At 49.1% G+C, this 13,027-nt stretch overlaps 1 protein-coding gene across 1 annotated transcript; it reads right to left on the minus strand.

Moving 5' to 3' along the window:
- Nucleotides 1-3,697: 3,697 nt before the first annotated feature.
- Nucleotides 3,698-7,155, minus strand: LOC136595469 (sodium/hydrogen exchanger 5-like). Its single transcript, XM_066588701.1, has 3 exons — nt 7,091-7,155; nt 6,271-6,393; nt 3,698-5,046 (listed from the first exon to the last, which is right to left on the minus strand). Exons 1-3 carry the CDS (start codon nt 7,146-7,148, stop codon nt 4,586-4,588), a joined length of 642 nt encoding a protein of 213 aa, XP_066444798.1. The 5' UTR covers nt 7,149-7,155; the 3' UTR covers nt 3,698-4,585.
- Nucleotides 7,156-13,027: the final 5,872 nt, after the last annotated feature.

Genomic DNA, 13,027 nt, shown 5'->3' on the forward strand with positions numbered 1-13,027 from the left:
CTGTAGAGACTGACTGTTCCAACAACACTGTGTAATCCCATTCACTGACAGCAATCAGAGATTTTGGAAACACAAAATGTATTAGAAAGTTGCAGAACTTTTTATTGCAGTATCAACATCTAATATCCGATCCTACCGGCAGCGATAACAGGTGTCATATATTCCGCGCAATTCTGCAGCGCAGACGCAGCCCGTCCGCACGTAGAATGGCCCCCGAGTCTGTGGAGGCTTCGCTGCTCGGCTCTCTGGGTATTTCCAGCTACTGTATGACTTGAGCTCCTAGAAGAAGGAGGGGGAAGGATCGGTCCGGCTGCCCAAGTCAACACTGCCGCCTTTGTGCAGGTGGTGACAAGGTATTTAACAAGTCCTGCCGAAAAGCCGGGGATTTATATCCACAGATGCCGAGTCGGAGGGAGGCAAGAACAACAGTCGTCAGATTACCGGAGCGGCTGCAACCTCTGGCTGAACCGCGGCGCAAAGACGGCGAAGTCTACCTGCACTCTTCAAGTGACGCCGGCAGGGAAGGAGTTAAAGGGGTATTCTGGACGCAGACTAACGCTGGGCTCACACGGGCGGTTTGGATTGCGGATTCCACGGGCATTAAAAGGCGCGCATTTTCACTTTCGTGTTCACAATCACGGCTATGAATGGTGTAGAAAAATCGCAGCGTGCTCTTTTTTTGTCGCGGAATCCGTGCCGACGGCCTCATGTCAACGGAGGCCGTCTGACCTGCAGCCCATATGCAGTTTACATTGCGAATGGCCTGTGGGTACCTGCGGCATCGCTAAGCGACAGCCCGCGAAATACAAAAGGTACTGCGCATGACCTCTAGTGAGCCGCCACGGATATTCGCAATACAGAAATAGCAGGTACGCAGGGGCGCCAGCCGTGTCGCCGGGCTCGCGCTATATTGCTTATATGCCGTTCGGTCCGGTCCGTCGGCTTCAGCAGGTTCTCTGGCTCTCTGAGTGGGAGGGAGGGAGGTAGGTGCTGGTAAGTTGTAGAACCTGCAAGCTGGGGGCGGAGCTGCAGTGCTGCAGGGAGATAAGCTCTTGCATGCTGGAAGTTGTAGGTAACAGTTTGTTACTGCAGAAGCGATGCTTGTAAGCACAGCGGCAGATCGGCGGCTGCGGGGGGTGAAGAGGAGGGTGCAGGGCGGCAGATAAGAGTCACAGATCGCCGCTACTTGGCTGAACCGCCTAGATTTCAGCATTTTCAGAATTTCCATTTTGTGCCCGTCTTTAACTCTTCCATTCAGGCAGCGGTTTTCATAAGGGGCTTGCCGAAAGTCTGTGCAAGACGTGAAGGAACATCTCGTGTCGCTGGGATCTACCGCATGGGTATGGAATACGGGAGCAGCTCCGGCCAATCAGAGTGCAGATATAGGCTAATGGACCAATGCACTGCGGGGGTTAAAGGGTTTGAAGATGGCATCAGCCATAGCCGAAAAAGGGACCCAGAACCAGCGGACCAGAACAGAACAACAAGTGGCGGCATTACCCCCCCCCAATCTCAGGACAGAAACCAGAGGGTCACTTTAAAGGCTCCTCCACCTTGATGGTCAGCAATCTCTCCTGTGACTGGTGGACGGAGGCAGAAGGTTTAAAATGGCCATATGTAGACTTTGCACCCCCTACGGACATCCGCTGTGCCCTGCTCCGGTGGGGGTTGGGTCAGCGCTGCTTGTGAAAAGGTTCAATAGTTTTGTTTCTACAGCTCCTATGCAGTTACATGTTTCCACGGCAACAGACAACAAATAGACCTTCCGTAGTCGGATCCTGCAGTCATAGTTTCTTCCATCAGCCCGTCCTCCTTGGTGACCTACTGAGTATATATTAGCATAAAGTCTGGAAGAGACAGAAGAAAGTATAACTGCAGGATCAGACCTCGGGGGTGGGAGTGTACGGGGTGGGGTGGGGTGGTAGTGCTCGGACTGTTACTGGAATCATGGCCGATTGCAATTTGACGTCATTTTTGGTTCTGGATGCCTTGGGTAATACAAGATCTGGCTGGGAGTGTGGGCCTAGCCCTTAGATAGATGACGCACTGCTCAGGAGAAGCTCAGGAACTTCTAAGGATCCCAGTATAACCCCAAGTCACTTCCACTTGAGGGATATCAATCTGTCCGGTTAGGAAGCAGAAGCCATTGTGAATCAACTCCACCTGCTTTGGTGCAAATGAAAGTGACAGCAAGACACCCCAAAAAGGCAGTCCTCTTGTTTTGCGGGCATCCTTGCCACTACCGGTACATGAGCCGCTACCTGCCGCCCAATCAGGTTGTACAGGTAGTGCTGCTCCTCCAGGATGGCACATCCATACGTGCCAGAGCAAGAAGGTTTACGGTGTTTCCTGGCACAAGAGCATGGAGAGGGTACCAGGACACAGCAATTACACAAGGAGAGCCGGACAGCAGAGCATCAAGCCAACACGAGGACCGGAGGAACAGGAGGAGCTGCCAGAGTCCTACAAAATGACCTCCAGCAGCTACTGACCAAGCTGTCATACACAGACTCCATGAGGGTCCGACCCCCTGTAGTGGTACCTGCACTCACAGCCGAGCACTGGGCAGCTCCATTGGCATTCATCAGAGGACAGCGAAGTTCGCAGCTCCGCCATTGGCCATTTTTTCTTGTTGCAGAGACTTCGCAGGGTCGCTCCGAGGACGTAGCGGTCGTTCATTGAGATCCGATGTCTGATTTAAGGGTTGCCTTAATATTTTTGCGCGGTGTACCAATATTTTACAACAAGCGGCGCATCTTTTATGGCTACAAGTTGGATGGAATTCTCGGGTTTTCTGCTGATTTTGCTATTTCTGTAATTCTTATTCAGTTGAACTAATAAAAGTTCAGCATAAAACTTCCATCCCTACAATATAAAGCGCAGCAGCGGCTCCATCTGATAGGAGGCTACAGCCGCAGCGCTCCCCTGCAGCGCCGTACCCAGATCACAGAGCAATACTGCAGGAAGATAGAACACGCTGCGGTGTTTCGGGAATAGCATGGTATGGCGGTGCCCTGCAGGAAGCCATCGCTCATGTGTACCACCGCATTCAAATAATTGGGGTTCATATTAGTGCGAGATTTGTGCGTTGCGAGACACGATTTTCTTGGCCGTGTGAAACCGGCCATTAAAGACACTTATCCCCCTTAAGCACAAAACAGGGGATAGATGTCTGATCGCTGGGGGTCTGAGCGCGAGAATACGCAGTGATTCCAAGATCATTCATGACTTAAGCTGCCCATAGACATTCAGCAACCTTTAGATGAACCATTGTCTGTCCAGCAGCCACATCCCCTGGCTGCCCCTAACAGATGAACGGCTCAGCGGAGGTAAGTCAACGCCACATAACTCTGATTCGGCTTATCTCCCTGGGAATGAAAGGATCGGTCGTTGAAATTTAACATCCCCTATCCTGCTTTCTCTGTCCCCATACACATCAGAGTCGTCTAGCCTCGCCCTTATAGGTGGGTTTGGAGAACTAAAGTCTAACGTATATAGGGACCCCTACAAGGGTTCATCCACATCCCCTGTATACACATAAAAGATGCTGCTGTATCGTTAGTCGGCTACTTGCTGGGATGTTGACTTGGGGCAATGACTGGGGACAAACATGGCCGATCATGGGCGCAGTGTAAGGGGGTCTTTATAATAGCCTGGACAACAAAACAATGCCTAATAATGAAGGGTCACGGGTCTGTTTAATACAAATCAAATGCAGCCTTTATAGGAAGCAGGTCTGCAATAACACAAGGCAGATGCACAAAGCAATGAGAATTAAAGGTCTAGAAGAACTTTAAAAAGTGCTAAACATATTAGAAAGGCATCACAGACGGCATAGAAATAAATACAGACGTAATATGGAATCAGCAGAACCGAAGCCATGAAATAGTAACAGACCGTAAGACCGCCACGTGTCTAGAGAACCTCATCTACTAAGTAGAAGGCCGGAGACGGTAAGGTGGAGACGTCTCCCTGAATGGACACAAACATCGATGTATGAACAGGTATACAAGCAAAACGGAAAGGCAGAAAGTAATACAACATGGCGGACTGGTGGGCGGCACTTCTGCTCGAAGCCACTGGATGATGTCTGTATGGAGTTTGCATGGACTTCCTTTAGGTTCTGCAGTGCCGACACTAGTATGCTAAGGAGGCTTTCCCAAGAGAGGGATGACAGCCATATCGGTGGTCACCAATCGTTTCCAAAAACAGTTGTAGTTTAAAAGAACCTGAGCGACTCGCTCTTCGCTTTCCAATTAAATTTTTAAGAATTTGAACGTAACTTAAAAACACAAAGAAGAAGGAAGAACCACCCTCTTACATAACAGAAGGACCAATCCAACCATCATCCATGGATTCCCGTCCTCCATGGGCACCACATAAACCTTCTAACCAGATCATTTTGGCGCACCCCATAATGAGATATACGATATTCATCTAGGGTGACAAGGAACGTCCAGAAACATGGCGTCTGCTGATAAAGTCGCCATGACTTCTCCTTCCGATGTCCCATCAAAGCCTTTGGCAATCAGAAGACACCTTCCAAGGTTCTAGGATACGAACCGACCCTAAACCCCAACCAGCGTCAGATTTTAGAAGTCCGATGGATCTGCAATCGTCTTGTCTTACAGCCGTGCCTGGTGGACACAGGACTCAACCCGGAAACCTCTCCGGGAGGCATTAATGGCTGAAGTTCTTGTTGCTGGATGTCTGCAGGAGCTAAACGACTTTTTGTACCTTGTGATGGAGAACTAGTAAAAGGAAAACAGCTGCAGGTCTCCGGCAGAGTCTGAAGCCCTGGAGGACTGCAGATCTCCTGCCTCAAACACTTAGCGTTGGCGTCAGGTGCCGGTGGAGAACTGATGCTCTCCAGAGAAGAGATGCTTTGCTTCCAGGACTTTTGTAGATCCACCGGGACTATTTTTGTGGTCTCTGAAGAGATACGGACAGTGTTTTCATCTGGTTCCCCTTTCCATGGAAGAACCTTCTCAGCCATGGTTGGCGATGGTGGGATCATTCGAGGACTCTGACAGACTCCCAACAGTCCTGCGGATAGAGTAAAGTTTTTGTAGAGTTCATGAGGTCATTTACTGAATTTGGTGCATTTTCACACAAAGCATAAGGACAACGGATGGAATTTGACGTGACTCGGATGGATATGGGGTAAACGTGAATCCCATTAAAGACCGTTTCTTCACAATCAGGACATTCTCTATATTTGATGCTTTGGTAGTAGAATGAGGACTGTTTAGCTAAACCTTACGATCTTCTACTCTTCTACATTGACATGAAACCCAGTCAAGCATGCATGTTACTTCTCTGGCACTAGTAGGAAATAAGAAGCTTCCAGATACCCATTCAGTCCTTTGGTGCGAAGGCTAAAAATCCAATCTGTCTGGTCTACCAACTAGAATCCCACGTCTCCGGCTGGTTTAAAGGCATACCGCTATCCACAGGACCCCAGTGATTAAGAGATCTGTGCACCCCGAATGGCCCACATGAATGGATCAATGGTGCACATGCTCAAGCACCGCTACATTCACTTATATGCGATGGTGGATCTATCTCTCTTTGTACCACAGAAGTGAATGGAGCAGCGGTCGAGCATGAATAGCCTTGATCCATACACATGGAGAATTTGGAGTGTGCAGACCTCAAGATCTGTGAGGGTCCCAGCAGTTGGACCCCCAGCGATCAGACATTTATTCCCTATCCTGTTGAAAAGTCTGATCGGTGGGGGTCTCTCCCCGATCCTGAGAATGGGTGTCCCGTGGCCTCCTTTTCTCGTCACTGTGAGCTCGCTGCACCACTGCAGTGAGAAGGAGATGTAATTGATCGGTGGTCGCACATATACGGTAACACTCCATTCATTTCAACAGGGCTGACAGAAATAGTGGAGTACAAGTGCATGCCTATCGCCAGCGGCCCCACTGAAGATAAATGGAGGGGCATCGTGCATGCAAGACCACCACTCAATTCAATCAACTTTTCACTGCGGGGGTGCAGCAAGCCCACAGTGACGAGAAAAGGAGGCCACGGGACCCCCATTCTCAGGATCGGTGACGGACTCAGTGGTGAGCCCCCAACTAATCAGACTTTTATCAGATTTATTGGTCCAACCCATTTAAAGAAGAATAAGGTGGTTTCTCTGGCTCCTCAATGGGGAGACCCCCTACTAATCAGACGTTTATCGCCGGTCCTATGGATTGGTGATAAAAGTCAATCTTTCAATCTTGGAACAAGCCCTTTAAGTCAAACGTAACATCTTACCTGAGATTTTGACATTGTGGGGAGTCTCGTCTGTTGCTCGAGCAAAAAAGGTAATCCCCTCGTCCTCTTCTATCCCAACATCCGAACACTCATCTTCTGAGTCTGGGGTGATCACAATGGAGGCTGAGAGGATGAAAACATGTAAAAATGATATTTCTAGTGAAGCATCATTGGTGCGTCCTGCAGCATGATAAGTATACATGGGCTGCAGTGAAGCTTCAACGTGTCATGGAGCTTCCAGAACATCGCCTGTAGAGTCGAGGTCACCTGACAGGAAACCCATGCACAGAAAGAATTAATCAGTCTGATGATGTACTATGGCAACCCCAGAGCAAGCATGATATGAATGGAAACCAGTCATCAACTGCAGGCACCATAGACTAAGTTATGGTGCTTATAGTTCAGGCGACGAGGAGTCTGGGGAGCCTCGTTACTTACTCACCCGGCCCCCCGTTCCTGCAGTGTCCCCCAATGACGTGTGAGCACAATCCCGCTCGCTGTGTGTGCGCTCACTAGGCTGGGAGACACCGCGGGAATGGAGCACCGGGCGAGTATGAGGCTGAGCTCCTGTACTCCACATCACCTGCACTATACGCACCCTAACATACTTTAGGGTGACAGGTTCCCTTTAATAAAGGCCTCTACAACAAGAAGTTTGGCAGATCTTTGGCCGGTTCCAGCAACGTTCGGGTTTTCAAAAGGCAGAAAGTCAATAGATCTCTTCTGATTTGCAAACCCCACATATTCGGTAGATGCCTACAATATTCACTTATGGTCACCAGCAAGCATGATCATAATGATGACGAACGTCAAACCTTACCGGTATTCTCCCAGTTGACCACCCTGCTGTGCCTTGCATTCTGTGAGTCCTGCTCCATGCTAGTTCTTCTCTGTAGGTACCAAGACAAATAATGGTACAAATTAAATGACTACATGTACGGCTCAGGTTATATACCGCTCCGCATCGGCGTGTATTTGGACCCCCCCTATCAGTAGAATGGATCGTGCCTTATTAGCATGTCTCACATCCTAAACCATGCTACATAGGATGCAGAGCCTTGGAGGGGTCAGCCATAGTCTGTGATGGGAGCTGTAAAGTATTGGACATACAGGTTATCGCTGCACGCAGGCCGTCCATCATGAAGCGCCATGCATCGGCCGGTCTACACTGGTGCGAGCAGCGTCGTCATTGGGCAGCTGAGCGATGGAAGAATGTTCTATGGAGTGATGAATCACATTACTTCATCTTTACATCAGACGGATGTACCCGGGTGTGGAGGATTCTGGGGAACACCTTTTACTTGAGAGTGTTGTCCCAACAGTTACATACAGGGGAGGTTCTGTTATGGTCTGGGGATGTGTTACGTGGCATGGTCCCGGTCCGTTGGCTGTAGTGACAATAACCATGAACACGGAGGTGACCCTGACATTCTAGACAATAATGTGCTGCCAACACTGTAGCAATACTCTGGGAATGGTCGGCCATACTTCCAACGCTGTGTTACATTGATTTGAGGACATGGATGTTCCACCATTGGACAGGACGGCACTGAGTCCGGACCTGAACCCTACTGAACATCTGGAACGTCGGGTCAGGAAATATAAATAGTGTCCATCTTCTTTGAGAGAACTCGTCAGACGTTTGCAGAATGAATGGAGGGAAATACCAGCTGAAGTGTATCAGACATTAGTAGAAATATACCACAGAGAGTATCCGATGTCATTAGAGCCAAAGGATCCCCACACAGTATTAAAGGGGTTGTCCCGCAAAACAAAGTGGGTCTATACACTTCTGTATGGCCATATTAATGCACTTTGTAATATACATTGTGCATTAATTATGAGCCATACAGAAGTTATTCACTTACCTGCTCCGTTGCTAGCATCCCCGTCTCCATGGTGCCGTCTAATTTTCAGCGTCTTATTCTCCCTTCTGAATGGGGCCGCTCGTGCCAGAGAGCTGGTCCTCGTAGCTCCGCCCCGTCACGTGTGCCGATTCCAGCCAATCAGGAGGCTGGAATCGGCAATGGACCGCACAGAAGACCTGCGGTCCACCGAGGGTGAAGATCCCGGCGGCCATCTTCGCAAGGTAAGTAAGAAGTCACCGGAGCGCGGGGATTCGGGTAAGTACTATCTGTTTTGTTTTTTTTTAAACCCCTGCATCAGGTTTGTCTCGCGCTGAACGGGGGGGGGCTATTGGAAAAAAAAAAAAACGTTTCGGCGCGGGACAACCCCTTTAATATATAGAAAAAACTACTACGTGTGATTCCTGCTCAGGTGTCCCATTACTTGTGGTAATTAAGGGATGGAATAATACCTCCACAGTGCCACCCAGTCATTGTTACAAGGCTTGTATAAAGAGTCTAACTTTGGCTTGAAGGAATGCTGCCTTCCAATAGGTGGCGCTGTGGAGGTATTATTCCATCTCCCCTATTTGCATATTACCCAGAGAAGCATGAATGGCCTTTTAAGTCTCCTCACTCACCGTCTAGGTGCTCTCCCTAAGGGGACAAGACAGCGTTTCTGATCCCCATTACTTGTGGTAGGATGGTGTAGAAGGAGGGGTGCTCCATAGCAGAATACAAGGATCCATTCTGGTGCGGCACCCCAAGATACAAGATGATGTCTCTTGGTCAGACAGCGCCCCTCCCAAGTTTGTGATGCCAGTGGAGGGGAAGCATTACACTTTTTATGGGAAAAAGGATGGGACTAACCATGACGGGGCCATGGAAACCACAGGAGCTCTTCTGTATGTATAGCCCAAGCAGGACCTTATATGATCAGGTCACGTGCCTACAAGGGGCGAGGGCTAATTCCTACACCTTGGCCTGCGAGTCCTGCAGACGGTGGAAGTGACCCGGCATCCAGAACAAGCGATGATAGATTACTACATCCCCCCAAAAAAGGTGGAGGAGACGGGCGGATCAGAGCGGGGGACCTTCTAAAGACAATGAGAAACTTCAATCACAAAGTCAAATCCTTCAAGAAAGCCAACATTTTCTGTGAGCTGCAGGATCCGTCGCGTCGCTGATGCGGATTCACTGAATTCTGGGGAATCTACAAGTTCTAACCGGTTTTATGGGAGTTTAGGTCCACAGCTTCACTGAGGGCATCCCCAGGGTATCCACACCATAAGGATATTAACGAGCTGCTCGATGTGAAGGCTGGATGTAAGAACGGAGGAGGCAGGGATAGTCAATGTGATCCGCATCTTGGGGGCTCGTCAGAAAACATACAATAATGTGAACATGCGGGACTATGAACGCACTGCAGATCAATAACGGGGCTGTTTCAATGCATGCGATAGAGCCCCGGCCCTCTCATGATTGGCGCTGCCCTGGATGGACATTCCCACGTGACCTCGGAGTGCGGCATTAAATCACGTGACAAGTTTTCCGTGGATCAGTTTCAGTGTGAATCCACATTAGATGGAAAATCCAGCGATCGGAGCGACTTCCAGCGAGGCCGGTCATCGGTGCTGGACTAGCCGGGGTCTCACTGCCAACTGCGGGGGATTTGTCTTGTAACAGGGTGGAGAGTATACCGACAATGGCGCGATCGAGAAAAACACCCAGCAGAAGGGGATCCTGTAGACGGAAACAACTCATCCCAGAAAGGGGTCGGAGGAGGATGTCAGGAATCGTTCTGACCAACAGGCTGCACAGTCAGCCGAATACAATGCTGGAGCTCCAACTAACGTGTCCGAACGCACAACTCGCTGTTCCTCCGCACGGATAGGCTATAACAGTGGGCGACCAGTTCCAGCGCCATTGTGTCTAAGAGAAACAGAAAGACGAGACTCCAGCGGGCAAAAGAGCGAAAAACTTGTATCACTGAGCAGCGGGAAAACATCTCCTGGCCGGATGGAGCCAGATGTCTGTTGCTGATGGGAGGTCAGAATTTGGCACAAGCAGCATGAATCGCTGACCCCTTCCTGTCAGCCGGTCAGAACATGTCAGCACCGCCATCTAATCTGCGGCAGCTATTAGAAGCTTCCTAGTCCTACAGGATGAGTTCATCAGCTAGTAGAATCTATACCATAGTGAATTGCTGCAGTGCTGAAAGCCAAGGAGTCCAACGCTACTAGACGGGGTCTCTAATAAAGGGTCTGTTTAGTGTCGTCATGACTACAGACGTCACACAGTTTGTCCCCCGATGGCGGTGTGGGCTTCGGGCAACAGTCTTGCTCTTCGATAACATTGTCCACGGGAAAGAAGCCCCCCACTACAGGTCCCAGAGCGGCTGAGTCTCTGCTATACAGTATACACCAACCTGCTTATTTATTGGGGTGTATACAGCCAGGAGCTCTGCACCCCCAAAGTAACAAAACGTCCTACGAAGACCCCCCGGTTGGCGCTCCAGTGAGCAGTCGGCCTCGCACACTCTCATTTCCAAAACCTATTTATCTCCAGAAGCTAGTAAGCCTGATTGGCGCTGCGGCGGCGGCGGAGGGTCACGCTCCACTTTGCAGTAATAGATCCAGAGTCGATGAGTCAGTAATTCGACAAGATAAAAGAAGAAGGGTCAACGTCTGTCTAGCTGAAGAGCGAGGCCGGACCCCCGGACCCCCACGCAACTCATCACGGGAAGACAGAGTAGAGCTGCCGAGCGTCCGGCACGACAAACAGTCCGAGGAGCAGAAGCAGGACGCAGTGTGCAGGAAGCGAGGAATTCGATGCCGCAGAGCACTAATCGCGCCGCCCGCTCATGAGCCATCCAGCAACTTTTATTAGGTTAATTGAACTTTTTTTTACAATGGCTTTCAGAGTTTTTTTCCCTCTCGGTCTTTATTGGAAACAGAGGCCGCTTCATTCAATGCGGGGGACGCGTGCCAATGTACTCAGCGCTCGAGGAGAGGGAGAGGTTCAGCCAAGTTGCATCTGTCAGAAATACAGTAAAATAGATGCAGATCTCAGCGGGCGCAGCGGTGATAAGTTGGGGGGGGGGGGGGGGGCGTATTTAAAGGGGTTTCCATTTTTAGGTAAATAAAACATGTTTGATGCATAATGGAAAGTTCTCGTACTCTGGTGGAAGTGGGAAAAAGTTGCACATTTTGGCACAAACCTTACTAGTGCAAAAAATGTGATTTTTTAAAGTTTAAGCAAATCAAGACAGTTTTAAAGGGGGCGTGGCCACCGCAATCTGATTTATGCATAATTTATGGCAAACACGCATAAATTATACACGCAGAAATCTAGTCTGCTGACATAATTCATTTTTTTGTGCACGGACGGCCCGAGATGAACCTTATATATGAAGAGCTTTGCACCCCCTCCTTCATCAGGTCCCTCCCGTGCCAATAGGAATCACAGAGGCTCGAAACTCCCGCCTTAATAAATTCCCCTCTTTGTGTTTAAAGGGTCTTCTGGCGAAAAAAAAAAAAATTATATATTACGGGTGGGGGAGGGGGCAAAAGGAAGCAAGCGGTACAAACCTCTTAAGACTACAGGACATAAACGTCCTGATAAGTAGTTTCCTCCGCAGGATGTAAGCTTACGTCCTCGCGATGGACCATCTGCAGCGAGAGGCAGCTGTGAATTGACAGTCAGCCTCCCGCTGCAACAGCAGGGATCAGTGAGAACACCTCTGTTAACCCCATAGAAGCTGCAAGCAATCTTGATTGTGGCATATAAAGAGTTCACAGAGGGAGGGAAGGCACTCCCTCTGTACGGTTATGGTCCCTCCACCATGTAATCACAGAGGGCCAATGCATTGCCATGGCAACTGGACGCGCCATGGCCTGTGATTGCCGTTATTAGCAATAATAAATTGCAGTACAGAAGTAGTGCAATGTATTATCACAGCACAGCAGGTTGAGGTTCCCTACAGGGACGTAAATATAGTAAGAAAAAAAAAATGAAAAACTTTTTTCTGCACTTTCCCCTCTTTGTATTCTGCACAGCAGACATTGCAAAAGAGTAAAAAAAAAAGTTTAAAAAACGGAGCCAAAATGCTTTATTTTGGTTCATTTCGCCCCCAAAAACCACAATGAAAGTTATCAGAAAAGCCATAAGTACCCCAAAATGGTACCCACAAAAACTGCAGCTCATCACGCAAAAGACAAAAAGACAGGCCTTCACAGAGCTCCATGCCAAGTTCTGGGACTTTGAATGCAGCAATGTAAAAAAAAAACATTTTCCGAAAAAAAGGCTTTTTACTATGCAAAAGTGGAAACACCTAAAACAATATAATTTTGGTATTCCTGTAATCGTCTCAGCCGGCAGAGAAAAATGCATCACGTCATTTATGCTGCAGGATTAACGCTGTAAAAACAAAAAATTGGCAGAATTGATGTATTCTCGCTGCCCTCTAAAAAAAAACGTATAAAAAGTTCTACAATACAATGTATGTACACGCAACATGATGCCAATACAGTCTACAGCTCGCCACGGGAAAAACTCCTCATACGGCCGCGGCGACAAAAATAGAGAGATGGAGATGAGAGTTCAAAAATCGTCACTAAGGGGTTAAATGGCTCCCAATCCAGCACGGCCGCTCAGGTCATGTGATGTTCACAGCATTATCACCACTGGAGCCCCCGATGGTCAATGTGAAGAGTGACAGGACAGCTGTGCTGGGGCTGTACGAAGAATCACTTTTATATGACCGGTGGGGGTCTCACTGCTGAGAATGGTGGTCCCATTTACCCCGTCCACCTTACTGCAGAATGAATGGAGCAGTGGCCATACATCCGCAGCGCCGCTCCATTTATTCTGCCTTCACTGCAGGTGGGAAAAGCTTCCCTGCAGCGACTAGA

Source organism: Eleutherodactylus coqui, unplaced genomic scaffold (assembly GCF_035609145.1).
Source record: "Eleutherodactylus coqui strain aEleCoq1 unplaced genomic scaffold, aEleCoq1.hap1 HAP1_SCAFFOLD_210, whole genome shotgun sequence".
Lineage (NCBI taxonomy): Eukaryota > Metazoa > Chordata > Amphibia > Anura > Eleutherodactylidae > Eleutherodactylus > Eleutherodactylus coqui.